At 43.9% G+C, this 14508-nt stretch overlaps 1 protein-coding gene across 1 annotated transcript in view; it reads left to right on the forward strand.

The window, feature by feature from the left end:
* The window catches only part of UBAP2 (ubiquitin associated protein 2), a 161619-nt gene that overhangs the window by 136007 nt on the left and 11104 nt on the right, over positions 1-14508 (forward strand). The window contains exons 21-25 of the mRNA XM_070736925.1: positions 2086-2164; positions 6243-6457; positions 10586-10685; positions 12515-12622; positions 14374-14441. Of these exons, the coding sequence (XP_070593026.1) occupies positions 2086-2164; positions 6243-6457; positions 10586-10685; positions 12515-12622; positions 14374-14441 (570 nt within the window). The remainder of the gene's footprint in view (positions 1-2085; positions 2165-6242; positions 6458-10585; positions 10686-12514; positions 12623-14373; positions 14442-14508) is intronic.

The raw sequence follows: 14508 nt of genomic DNA on the forward strand, positions 1-14508 counted from the left end.
GGAGGGTAGGGGCAGTTCTAATCTCTGGGGGGAGCTGGTTCCAGAGGTCCGGGGCCGCCACAGAGAAGGCTCTTCCCCTGGGGCCCGCCAACCGACATTGTTTAGTTGACAGGACCCGGAGAAGGCCCACTCTGTGGGACCTAACCGGTCGGTGGGATTTGTGCGGCAGAAGGCGGTCTCGGAGATATTCTGGTCCGATGCCATGAAGGGCTTTATAGGTCATAACCAACACTTTGAATTGTGACCGGAAACTGATCGGCAACCAATGCAGACTGCGGAGTGTTGGAGTAACATGGGCATATTTGGGAACCCCTGATTGCTCTCGCAGCTGCATTCTGCACCATCTGAAGTTTCCGAACACTCTTCAAAGGTAGCCCCATCATAGAGAGCGTTGCAGTAATTGAACCTCGAGGTGATGAGGGCATGAGTGACTGTGAGCAGTGACTCCCGGTCCAGATAGGGCCGCAACTGGTGCACCAGGCGAACCTGGGCAAACGCCTCCCTCGCCACAGCTGAAAGATGTTTCTCTAATGTGAGCTGTGGATCGAGGAGGACGCCCAAGTTGCAGACCCTCTCTGAGGGGGTCAATAATTCTCCCCCCCCCCACCAGGATAATGGACGGACAGATGGGATTGTCCTTGGGAGGGAGGACCCACAGCCACTCCGTCTTATCCGGGTTGAGTTTGAAGATGAAGAAAGATGTTGAAAGATGTTGTGCAGAGCGTCCTGCATAAGCCACGCACACAGTGTGGTTGTATACATTTTGGTATCCCTACAACTAATCCTGTTCTATCAATGCCGGACTTCCTTGGTTCGTTTCCAACACTCTTCCATTTATTCGCCTTTTGTTCGATGTTTTCTTTTTAAAATACATTTGTGAACGTTGCCAGTGGGGGTCGTTGTTTCTCAAATACTTGGCAGCCTTCATTCCTGGGCTTTCTCGCCGGCTCAGCCTTTTTCTATTTTTGGAAATTCCAACGTCGGAACTTAGAGTCAGAGCTGAGATACTGAAAATAAAACCGACCCGAAACTGAAAGAGACGGTGGGGAGAGACTGTTCCCAATATGGACGAGGAAGCAATGACTCAATCTCCCCTTGAGTGGTTTTCATCTAACTACTGTATATGTGATGTAAGGGAGATTTGTGCAAACTCAGGCCTGCTTCTTAACTTGCATACCCGAAGAATTTGGGGGGGCGGGGGGGATCAGGCGGAAAAAGGCAGCATGCCAAGAATTAATTTGGAATATCCTGGAAGACGGGCTGGCTTTTTCGGCAGGCCCGGAATTAAGAATTGATTGTAAGCATGAATGGTTTTTATGATATGAATTGTTTTTATTGCATTGCATTGTTTTTATTGCATTGCATTGTTGATTTTATTGTTATATTTTTATGGCTTTTTATTGCTATTGTATTTATTATTATTATTGTTGTTAGCTGCTCTGAGTCTGTTTTGGAGTGAGCGACATATAAATACAAAGAAAGAAAGAAAGAAAGAAAGAAAGAAAGAAAGAAAGAAAGAAAGAAAGAAAGAAAGAAAGAAAGAAAGAAAGATCCTGATTCTCTAAATGTTACTGAAGCCCAGCTTAACTTCAGCCAGCTGTGCTCCCTCTCCTGCCTCCTATTACAGTATACCTTAAAATTTATTTATTGAATTGATTTGTTTATTAAATTTATAGGCTGCCCTTCTAGTGGGCACATGGTCAGTGTTCCCTCTAAGCCGCGCAGTCGCACACACATAAACAACCCCCTGCGCAGACAGACAGACAGACAGACATGGTGGTGCAGTGGTTAGAATGCAATATTACAGGCTAACTCACTGCCCACTGCCAGCAGTTCGATCCTGACCGGCTCCAGGTTGACTCAGCCTTCCATCCTTCCATGGTTGGTCAAATGAGGACCCAGATTGTTGGGGGCAAGAGGCTGACTCTGTCAACCGCTTAGATGGGGTGGAAAGCATTGTGACGCACTATATAAGTCTTAAGTGCTATGGCTGTTGCCTCGCTTTGCAACAGAAACTTTGAACTCCGTTGTAGTCATAAGTGGAGGACCACCTGTGAATTATTCTGTCGCTTTCCTTTTTTGTAGGATTACTATGGAATCACATTCCCTGCTCCTGCGAACCTGACCGGCAGAGACGGAGGCCTTGCTAACAACCCTTACTCAGGTGAGGCAGTGTTCAGGTGTGGCTGTGGACTTCCTAGCTCCATGCCAGGCTATATGTTGCTTGATAGTTGCATTGCTGTGGCTACCACAGTGGGGAGTCCGTTGCTTCCTGGGCCTTTTCTGTCAATCCCCCAAAAAGACCAAAAATTCAGGCTCTATCAGTAATTTACACTGTAAAACTACACAAAACTGTAGGTAAAGAAAAACGGCAAAGACCCACCAGAAACCCTAGAGTTAAGATAGTTCATTTGTTTGTCTTTGTTTGTTTGCTGATAGATAGATAGATAGATAGATAGATAGATAGATAGATAGATAGAGTTGAAAGGGATCCTGCAGGTCATCAAGTCCAACCCCCTGCTTAAGCAGGAAACCCTACACCTCCCCAGCTAGAGGTCAGTCCAATCTCCTCTTGAATATGTCCAGAGTTGGGGTGTTCACAACCTCCACTGGCAGGCCGTTCCACTGGTTAATCGCTCTGACCATCAGGAAGTTCTTCCTTATTTCCAGTTTGAATCTCTCCTTGGTCAGCTTGTTCCTTATCTGGCCCGCTGGTGCCCTGGAGAATAGTGTGACCCCCTCCTCTCTGTGACAACCCCTGAACTACCTGTTTATTGCTATCACGTCCCCCCTGGCCTTTATTTTCATTAGATTATCCATGCCCCGTTTCTGCAGCCTCTCTTCATATGTCTTGGTTTCTAGTCCTCTTATCATTTTGGTTGCTCTTTTCTGCACCCTTTCCAGGGTTTCTATGTCTCTTGAAGTGTGGTGACCAGAACTGAATGCAATACTCCAGGTGTGGTCTGACCAGGGCATTATAGAATGGTATTAATACTTCCCTGGTCTTGGATAGTATCCCCCTGTTGATACAGCTTAGGATTGTGTTGGCTTTTTTAGCGGCTGCTGCACATTGCTGGCTCATATTTAGTTAGTTATCCAGCAAGATTTAGAATAGAATAGAATAGAATTTTTATTGGCCGTGTGATTGGACACACAAGGAATTTGTCTTGGTGCATATGCTCTCAGCGTACATAAAATAAAATATACATTTGTCAAGAATCATGTGGTACAACACTTAATGATTGTCATAGGGGTCAAATAAGCAATGAAGAAGCAATATGAATAAAAATCTTAGGATATAAGCAACAAGTTACAGTCATACAGTCAACATGGGAGGAAATGGGTGAAAGGAATGATGAGAAAAACTAGGAGAATAGAAGTGCAGATTTAGTAGAAAGTCTGACAGTGTTGAGGGAATTATTTGTTTAGTAGAGTGATGGCGTTCGGGGAAAAACTGTTCTTGTGTCTAGTTGTCTTGGTGTGCAGTGCTCTGTAGCGACGTTTTGAGGGTAGGAGTTGAAACAATTTGTGTCCAGGATGCGAGGGGTCAGTAAATATTTTCCCTGCCCTCTTTTTGACTCGTGCAGTATCCAAGTCCTCAATGGAAGGCAGGTGGGCAGCCATTGTTTTTTCTGCAGTTCTGATTCTCCTCTGAAGTCTGTGTCGGTCTCGTTGGGTTGCAGCACCAAACCAGACAGTTATAGAGGCGCAGATGACAGACTCAATGATCTCTCTCACAGTCACTACTGCTAAGTAGGGTTCCTGCCAATCTGTATGCGTGTCTAGGTTATTTTTTACCTAGGTGAAGGACTTTTCTCGACATTGAACATCATTTTGTTAGTGATCAATTGATTGATCATCAACTTAAACGCACAGCAATCAGCACACAAAAAGCTAACAATAAAAATGACAACACCATGAAGAACCAGTAATGAGAGGTACAATACATCCACTTTAGAAACCTTAACTCTAGGTTGCACACCAACGAAAGTCAACTGGATAGTTGACATAGTTGTTTCTCTTTTCACCTCTTCTATTTTTCCTTTTCTCTTTCTATTTTTTTCCCTTTCTCTTCTTTCTTTTATCTTTCTTTTGTATTGTGTATATATTGTATTGTTTTACATTTAATAAAGGTTATTTTTTTAAAAAAAGTAAATGCAGCCTCATGTGGATGACATGCCGAGGACTCTTGCTCACCTGGCTGGACACAAGGTTGTCCATCACCTGGACTATCAAAGTCCTCTCGTGGTTGTTGTGAGTGTTCCTTGCCAGCCTCAGGAAGTATCAGAGTATCAGAGGATGAGGAAACAGAGCTGATCCTGGGTTAAGAAGGTTATCAGAAGGCAGTGGGGACGAGAGCGTAGGAGACAATGATTTAGAAGTTAGAATTGAAAGTGATCTTCAGATGATGGGGGAATATCTAACAGCCCATGGGTAAATTCTCAAAACGAAGAAAAGAAATTCTTGGGAAAAAGTTCTGAATCTGCAGCTTAGAATTGTATAAATAGGTAATATGTCACTTCCTGAGAATAAACAGGAAAAAAAGTGCTTTCGGACAAACTGCGTGATTGAAAATATGGCGTGATTCATAGTTCCTGAAAACTAAGCTTTTGATAAACCATGACAAACTCTGCTAATTTAGACTAACAAGAACACCGAGCAGAGCCCCTCTGCTTTAAGAGAGATTTATAGCCTTCCCTCTACAGCTCTTTAGCTTGGAATGTGACTCTGCGTCGTAAAAATCCACTGTGTATGATCTTGCAATGCTGCTTGTATTGTTGCCATTTATATTCTGTGCAAGAAAGAATAAAAGATTTACCTATTTGTTTGAAGATCAAAGCCTTGGGAAAATGTTTCGCTTCTCATCCAAGAAGCTTCTTCAACTCTGATTGGACGGTGAGGAATGGAAGGATTGATATTCCTTGCAGACGGCTGGCCATTTGCATCCCTTTTAGAGGGTGGAGATTTATCTGCGGATCACTTGAGTAGTTGCTCCTGGTTCCTATACAGTGGTACCTCGAGATACGAGTTTAATTCGTTCCGGACCTGGGCTCTTAAGTCGAGCAGCTCTTATCTCGAACGACTTTTCCCCATAGGAATTAATGTAAATAATTTTAATTGGTTCCAGCCCTCAAAAAACTCACAAAGTTAGTCTAAATTATGCAGAAAGACATGTTTTTAATGAAGAAATGTACATGTACATATAAATGAATAATGAAGTTTCTTTCACTTAACTTGTAAACTTTCTTAAACTTTTAAATTTACATATGTTCAACTTCTCTGCCACCCAATCCTGTAGGACAGAGGTCCCCAACCCTTTTTGCACCAGGGACCGGCTTTAAGCGATCAAGAGAGGAATGGGTGAATGAATGGACGGAGGGTGGGAAGGAAGGAAGGAAAGAGGGAAGGGACAGGAACAGAGGAAGGAAGCAAGGAAACTTATGAAAGGGGAGAGTAAGAGAGGAATGAGTGAAGGGAGGGAGGGAGGGAAGACGGTGGGAAGGAGAAAGAAAAGAAGAAATAGAGGAAGGGAAGGTAAAAGAGAGAAAGAAAAAGAGCAAGAAAGAAAGCTGCAAGCACCCCCCCGAGCCCCCCAGGCCGGCTGCAACCTTTTAAAACACGTGCGCCGCTTCGCAGCTGTCTCCTGAAGCTGAACGCGGAAGTTAGCGTTTGGCTTCAGGAGACAGCTCCTTGGCACTTGTATCTCGAATTTGGGCTTGTAAGTAGAACAAAAATATCTCTCCCCTCCCAGCTCTTATCTCGAGTTGCTCTTAAGTAGAGCAGCTCTTATGTCGGGGTTCCACTGTAGTCTGCATTTTCCCTCTCTCTGGAAATCCATTCCTACCCTCCCACAACTCAGAGGGTGTTTATCCCTGTTAGGACTCTGTCCATAACTGTTGGGTTGGCAATATATTGACTGCAGGTGTTGAGGACTGCCACAAGAGGGAGATAGAGTTCATAGCTTATTTCTCTGAGTCACCTGTTTCTCTTTGTTTGACTATTTTTTATTTGTGTATTTTTTATTTTATTTGTTTTGTTAAGTACATATAGGTGATATACAAAGATAGTTGAAGCCCACAAGTCTTAAAGTAGCCAGGTTTGAGGACCCCTGCTTTAGAAAATTAGAAAAATCAAAATTGGATTAAAAATGAGATAAAAATTAGATACATTTGACATTTTTCACAGTTAATCGCCATTGCCTTGACATCCATGTCGTTGCTCCCTTCTTCCTTCCTGTCCAGGTGACATCGCGAAATTCGGCCGCGGAGATTCAGCCTCCCCTGCGCCCGCAACCACCCTGGCCCAGGCTCAGCAGAACCAGGCGCAGGCCCACCACACGGCTCAGCAGGCCTTCCTCAACCCCACGCTGCCGCCGGGCTACAGCTACACTGGCTTGCCCTATTACGCCGGGCTGCCAGGAGTCCCCAGCGCTTTCCAGTACGGCCCCACCATGTTTGTAAGTCTCAGGTTCCCGGAACCATAGTTGGGCATTGGCTGCGATTCTACCACAACTCTTTCATCTCAGGGGCCCTTGGTGCCTCCCTGAGGTTGTAGTTTAGCAGATTTATTGGTTTATTTAATTTGACTTCTACGCCACCCCGTCCCGAAGGACTCAGGGCGACTTACAACAATAAAAAACAACAAAACAGTAAAAAGAAGTCAAAATATTGGACCAGAGTACCTCCGGAACCGTCTGCTACCGCACAAATCCCAGCAACTGATAAGGTCCCACAGAGTTGGCCTTCTCCGGGTCCCGTCGACCAAACAATGTCGTCTGGCAGGACCCAGGGGAAGAGCCCTGCGGATGTCAGGGGGGAGTTGGTTCCATAGAGCCGGGGCAGCCACAGAGAAGGCCCTCCCCTGTGGTCCCGCCAACTTGCATTGCTTAGTTGACAGGACCCCGGAGGAGGCCGATTCTGTGTGCTTTTATAGGTCCCTCAATCCTCCATCTGAGTCTTGCATTGGCAGTTCTGGGTTAGCAAAAACTTCAGAAGAGAAGGATTGAGGGGTTGTGGTTTCTGACAGTCTCAAAATGGGTGGGTAGGGAAAGCAAGTAGAATGCTTGGCTGCATAGCTAGAGGTATAACAAGCAGGAAGAGGGAGATTGTGATCCCCTTATATAGAGCGCTGGTGAGACCCCATTTGGAAGACTGTGTTCAGTTCTGGAGACCTCACCTACAAAAAGATATTGACAAAATTGAACGGGTCCAAAGACGGGCTACAAGAATGGTGGAAGGTCTTGAGCATAAAACGTATCAGGAAAGACTTAGAAACATAGAAGTCTGACGGCATAAAAAGACCTCATGGTCCATCTAGTCTGCCCTTATACTATTTTCTGTATTTTATCTTAGGATGGATCTATGCTTATCCCAGGCATGTTTAAATACAGTAACTGTGGATTTATCTACCACGTCTGCTGGAAGTTTGTTCCAAGGATCTACTACTCTTTCAGTAAAATAATGTTTTTTCACGTTGCTTTTGATCTTTCCCCCAACTAACTTCAGATTGTGTCCCCTTGTTCTTGTGTTCACTTTCCTATTAAAAACACTTCCCTCCTGAACCTTATTTAACCTTTTAACATATTTAAATGTTTCGATCATGTCCCCCCTTTTCCTTCTGTCCTCCAGACTATACAGATTGAGTTCATGAAGTCTTTCTATGCTTAAGACCTTCCACCATTCTTGTAGCTCGTCTTTGGACCCGTTCGTGAACTCCACCTGTATAGTCTGGAGGACAGAAGGAAAAGGGGGGGGGGACGGGGACATGATCGAAACATTTAAATACGTTCAAGGGTAAATAAGGTTCAGGAGGGAAGTGTTTTTAATAGGAAAGTGAACACAAGAACAAGGGGACACAATGTGAAGTTATTTGGGGGAAAGATCAAAAGAAACGTGAGAAAATATTATTTGACTGAAAGAGTAGTAGATCCTTGGAACAAACTTCCAGCAGATGTGGTTGGTAAATCCACAGGAACTGAATTTAAACATGCCTGGGATAAACATAGATCCATTGTAAGATAAAATACAGGAAATAGTATAAGGGCAGAGTAGATGGACCATGAGGTCTATGTTTCCATGTTTCTACGTCCCTGGGAGGTATGAAGCAAGAGACGGCCCCATAGATAGTCAGGCCCTGAGCCCTGTAGGGCTTTATAGGTGATAACCAACACCTGCAATTGTGCCTGGAGACTAATAGGAAGCCAGTGCAGCTCGTGGAGCACAGGTGTTATATGAATGTACCGAGGTTTCCCCATGACGGCTCTTACGGCTGCATTCTGGACCACTTGGAGTCTCCTAACACTCTTCAAGGGTAGCCCCATGTAGAGCGCATTGCAAGAGCCAAGACGGGAGGTGATGAGGGCTGAGTGACTGTACGGAGAGCCTCCTGGTCCAGGTAGGGCCGCAACAGGTACACCAGGCAAACCTGGGCAAAGGTCGCCCCGGCCCTTAGCTGAGAGAGGATGACCAAGGTTCATCTGTGGGTCCAGGAGGACACCCAAGTTGCGGACCCTAACTGAGGGGGTTAAAGTTTCTCCCCCCAGGACGATGGTCGGACAGATTGAATAGTCCTCAGCAGGAAATGCCCACAGCCACTCGGTCTTCTCTGGGTTGAACTTGAGCCTGTTCATAAAGATGATTTATTACCCAGCTAGGGAACAACATCACTGGGGGGAGGAGGAGGAGGAGGAAGAGAGGAGGGGAGGGGGAGTTGGTGGAGGAGGAGAGGAGGAGAAGAAAAGAAGGAAAGAGGGAGAGAAACACACTTTCTCTTGAGAGAAGGCCACAGAATTTCATGTTTAACGTGGGCTAGTGTGCTCACCATACTTATCAAAACTCATTTAATGACCTTTTTTTTTGCAGCTGAGAGCACACTGGTTATTAAGCAAAATGGCTGTTCCTCTAGGGCAGGTTTTGCTGAAAACTAGAAATAACTAGAAACCCCACCAAGAAATCAGGTTATAAAACACCGGCAAGGGAACAACCAAGCGCTGAGAGCACAGTTCTCCTCCTCCCGCCACTCCTCCAACCTCCACTGATGATGTTCCCTAGTTGGGTCATGAAACGTCTTGAAGGAAACAACCAAGCACGGAGAACATCTAGGACTCTACTCTTCTCCTCCTTCTCCTTCCTCCTCTCCCTCCTCCCCCTCCTTCTCTACCAATTCCCCTCTATCTACCCAAGCACATACATAACACACATATACCACATGCCATATACAGTGTTCACTCGATTTTTGCGGGGGATGCGTTCCGAGACCACCCGTGAAAGTCGAATTTCCGCGAAGTAGAGATGCAGAAGTAAATACACCATTTTTGGCTATGGAGAGTATCACAAGCCTTCCCTTAACCCTTTAAACCCCTAAATTACCACTTCCCATTCCCTTAACAACCATTTACTCACCATTATTACTGGTTCTCACCATTGAATAAGACACTTAGTGATCCTGATATTTATAAACATAATTATTTACTAACAATAATATTTTTTTTTGTTATTTATTTGCAAAAATTATTAGTTTGGCGATGACATATGACGACATCGGGCGGGAAAAACCGTGGTATAGAAAAAAAACACGAAGTATTTTTTAATTAATATTTTTTGAAAAACCGTGGTATAGGCTATCTGCGAAGTTTGAATCTGTGAAAATCAAGGGAACGCTGTACATACATATATACCTGCACTATACATATAGTCATACACACACACAAATACACACAGAAACACAAACACACACAGAGATCGCTTGCTCTCTAATCCACCTGGACCCAGCCCTGGGGCCGAGCGTTACCTGCCAGAGGCAAAGGGTATTGTCCAGCCTGAGGAAATAGTCTGGCTCCCAATTCTTTCTTTTTATTAGTTGATTATCTCTAAGGGTCAAAAATATCTCAAGATTATCTCTGAGGGTCCAAAGCTAGGCTCTTTTAGGCTCCAAGTTTTAGGCTCCATCAAGGACCCCATAGTCTTCCTCCTTGGAGTTCAACTAGTCCAGGGGTAGGCAAAGTGGGCTCTTCTATGACATGTGGACTTCAACTCCCAGAATTCCTGAGCCAATCAGGTTAGCTGAGGAATTCTGGGGGTTGGAGTCCACATGTCATAGAAGAGCCCACTTTGCCTACCCCTGGACTAGTCCAACCCATGACCCAAGCAGCAGACCCTACTGCAGTCCATTCTCTTCTTGAGAGCCTCCAGTGTGGAAGTTCCCACAACTTCTGAAGGCAACTTCTGTTCCATCGGTTGATTCACTGTCAGAAAATTCCTCCTTAATTCCAGGTTGAATCTCTCCTTGGTCAGCTTCCATCCATTATTCCTTGTCTGGCCTTCAGGTGCTTTGGAGAATAGCTTGACCCCTTCCTCTCTGTGGCAGCCCCTCCAATATTGGAAGACTGCTCTTGTGTCTCCACTGGTCCTTCTCTCCACTAAACTAGCCATACCTAGTTCTTGCAACCGTTCTTCATGTTTTTCGGTGGTGGTGGGGAACTCCCAAGAAAGTTGAATTATCTTTTGGACAAAGCCCCTTTGGGACAGCCGTGACCTCTCCAGGGACCTTCAAAAGCATTGACCTTTCTCCCTTGACCTTCCTCCAGGTCCCTCCAGCCTCGGCCAAGCAGCACAGTGTGACCTTGAATGCCGCTTCCACGCCTTTCCAGCAGGCCGGCAGCTACGGGCAGCACGGTTACGGAACAGGTGAGGGCGCTGGCACAGTCCCCCAAATAAAAGGATTAATGGGTTGTAAATGTGGGTGTGAATGTGGGTGTGGGTGGGTGTAAAACATATTTTTGCTGATATCGAAAAAGAAGGAAGACTAGTATAGATCTATTTCAAGCTATTTTTGCTCTCATCAGCTTGCCATAATCTTACCGGGATTTGAACCTGGGTAGTTTCACCTCCTTTTCATTATCAGCAAAAAATCTTACACATATAGAATATAGTTTGTCAGCTATTAAAAAAAATTAACTGCCTTGAAGGGCCCATAGATGGATGGATGGATGGATGGATGGAGGCAAGCTGATAGGCAAATAGATGAAAGAGAGAGATGAGTGGGAGAGAGTGATGAGATAGATAGATGGATGGATAGATAGATAGATAGATAGATAGATAGATAGATAGATAGATAGATAGATGATAGATAGATGATAGATAGATCATAGATGATAGATAGATAGATGATAGATAGATAGATTAGATAGATAGATAGATAGATAGATAGATGGAAAGATAGATAGATAGATAGATAGATAAGATAGATAGATAGATAGATAGATAGATAGATGGAAAGATAGATAGATAGATAAGATAGATAGATAGATAAGATAGATAGATAGATAGATAGATGATAGATAGATAGATTAGATAGATAGATAGATAGATAGATAGATAGATAGATAGATAGATAGATGGAAAGATAGATAGATAGATAGATAGATAAGATAGATAGATAGATAAGATAGATAGATAGATAGATAGATAGATAGATAGATAGATAGATAGATAGATAGATAGATGGAAAGATAGATAGATAGATAGATAGATAGATAGATAAGATAGATAGATAGATAGATAGATAGATAGATGGAAAGATAGATAGATAGATAGATAGATGGAAAGATAGATGGATGGATGGATGGATAGATAGATAGATAGATAGATAGATAGATAGAAAGAACATAAGAATCTAAGAAGAGCCCTGCTGAATTGGGCCGAAGTCCATTGAGTCCAGCATTATGTGTCCCACAATGGTCCACCAATTGCACATGGGAACAATTTCCCTGGACTCCCAACAAATAATCCCGCCTGCCTCAACCAACATAAAATGTGGCATTTGGACGTCTGTTTTAGATGATAGACAGAGAGGCAGACATACAGATAATAGGTAGACAGGGACAGACAAATGATAGACAGACAGATAGATGATAGACAGACACAGAGAGACAGACAGAGATGATAGGCAGATGTCTGAAGGACAGAAGGGCCATTGCAAACCTGGCTCAGATGGGAGTGGGGGTGGGGGTGGTGCAGGAGAAGGGGGAAGGCCCTGCGACCTTTTGACCAGCAAACTCGCTGGGGAATCCAGATTCGCTTAACGACCGTGTGACTCATTTAAGAACTGGAGTGATTCAGTTAATGGATGTGACGGGAAAAGCCGTAAAATGGGGCAAAACAACTCTCTCGCTTAGCAAACATAAATTTGATACTTTTCCTTTAGTGAAGCTTTTCTCCTGCCCCCTTTTTTGTGTATTTCGTTTAATCGAGACTTTCACTTCTGTCCCACGTTGCATTTTCAAGATGGGTAGGAAAATCCTAGTTATTATCATTTTACACCCAAGGAATGTAAATTTTATTATTATTGTTGTTAGCCACTCCGAGTCTACAGAGAGGGGCGGCATACAAATCCAATCCAAAATAAATAAATTTTGGACGCTCCTAATCTTTCGGGCTGCGATGCTCGGTGGACAATTGCAGTTGTGACAGCAACCCTCAAAGTGGTCTTTCTCCTGCCCCTCCCCCACCCTCAGGTTATGATGACCTCGGCCAGGGGACGGCGGCTGGGGACTACAGCAAAGGGCCCTACGTCGCTGCCTCTCAAGCACAAAGCAAGTCAGCGGGCAGTGGGCCAGGGAAAGGTAATTTTCAGGAGCTGTAAGCCATAATATGTTTGTGTGTATGTTATGGTTTTTAATAAGGGTTTTTTAATTATTTTAAATATTAGATTTGTCATATGCTGTTTTGCTGTTGTTGTTAGCCACCCCGAGTCTACGTAGAGGGGCAGCATAACAATCTAATAAATAAATAAATAAATAAATAAATAATCACAATTATGACAAATCACAGCTTGAACTATCTTGCTTTGCATGTAATGAATCTCTCTCATATATTAGTTTTAAGTTGCCTTAGTGAAATAAATGAATTTTTGTACCCTATTCTAATTTTTCGGGTTTCACCTGTACCTCTGCCTAAGAACGCCTCTACTTAAGAACTTTTCTAGATAAGAACCAGATGCTCAAGATTTTTTTGCCTCTACTTAAGAACCATTTTCTACTTAAGAACCAAAGCCCAGAAAAATTTCCCAGGAAATGTGAGAGCGGCATGAAGGCCCAGCCAGTTTCCTGCCATTCCCCCTTTAATCCCAGCCGTCTTGGGCTTTTCTGGGCTGCCAGAGGAGCCTTTTGGTGGCGCTTATGGAGGCTTTGGCAGCCCAGAGCAAACGAAGCATTTTCCTTTCTCTGGGCGCTTGGAGAGGGAATAAACCACTTTGCTGTGGTGACCCCCTTGCGCTGCCTCCCACACACCCGGCGCGAGGTTGCCTCCCGGAGCGTCTGGGCGCGGAAAGACAAAAGGGGGCGCTCACCTCACCTTTTTCCTTCGGCAACGACTCTCCTCCTCCTCCTCTTCTTCCTCCTCCTTCTCCTCCCCAAATTCCGAGCTTTTATTTCTTTCCTAATGGGTTTGCACACATTATTTGCTTTTACATTGATTCCTATGGGGAAAATTGCTTCTACTTAAGAACGTTTCTACTTAAGAACCTGGTCACAGAATGAATTAAATTCTTAAGTAGAGGTAGCACTGTATATAGAAGAAGGTGATTTTGAGAGTTATTTTGCTTTTATTTACTTACTTACTTATTTACTTGAACCCTGTGCCGCCCAATCCGGAAGGACTCAGGGCGGCTTACAATAATAATATAAATATAAATACAAATAGATACAGAGCAAGAAAAAGAAGTCGAATATAAACTATGTAAAACCTCCTATTAAAAGAAATTTTAATAAATTTTATGCTGTTGGGTGGCCCCTAAGTCAAATAAAATATAATAGATAATAAATTAAACAACAGAATATAATAATGTAATATATTGCAATGCAATATAATATAAACTTCCACTACTGTGGAGAGAATGATGATTGTTTTTAAAACTGGATTTCTGCCCCACTTTGAATGTTTAAATTGTGGTGGGTTGTTGGTTAGTCCACCCACCCACCCACCCACCCACCCACCCATCCATCCATCCATCCATCCATCCATCCATCCATCCATCCATCCATCCATCATTTTGTCTAGATTTAACACTCTATGGCCTGGAAAAGACAGGGTAACAATTGCAGGAGTAATACACTTAAAATTCCAGTTTGTTCTCTTTCCAAAGAAAAATGGAATTTGTTTTTTTTAAGGCATGAAGGGAGCATCAACTTTTGCACTCCGTGACCCATGTGGCTCTTCCACTTGAAGGGAAGCAGCACTTGGAGGATTTCAGAGCACTTGAGGTCCAAAGAACGTAGTTACCCATCACTTTTTGAAGTGCTGGAGGTCCACCACACTCGCCCCAGTGGCTGTTGGCATAGCTGACCCAACTCTCTCTCTCTCTCTTTGTCCCCAGGTGTTTCTGTGAACTCAAGCAACACAGGTGTGCCTGACATTAGTGGCTCTGTCTACAACAAAGCTCAGGTGAGTTCAGCACCTTTGTGTCCGGATTGATTTCATGTTCGGCTTCCGCATCAGGGACGGTCTCAAC

The sequence above is a fragment of the Erythrolamprus reginae genome, chromosome 2 (assembly GCF_031021105.1).
Source record: "Erythrolamprus reginae isolate rEryReg1 chromosome 2, rEryReg1.hap1, whole genome shotgun sequence".
NCBI lineage: Eukaryota > Metazoa > Chordata > Lepidosauria > Squamata > Dipsadidae > Erythrolamprus > Erythrolamprus reginae.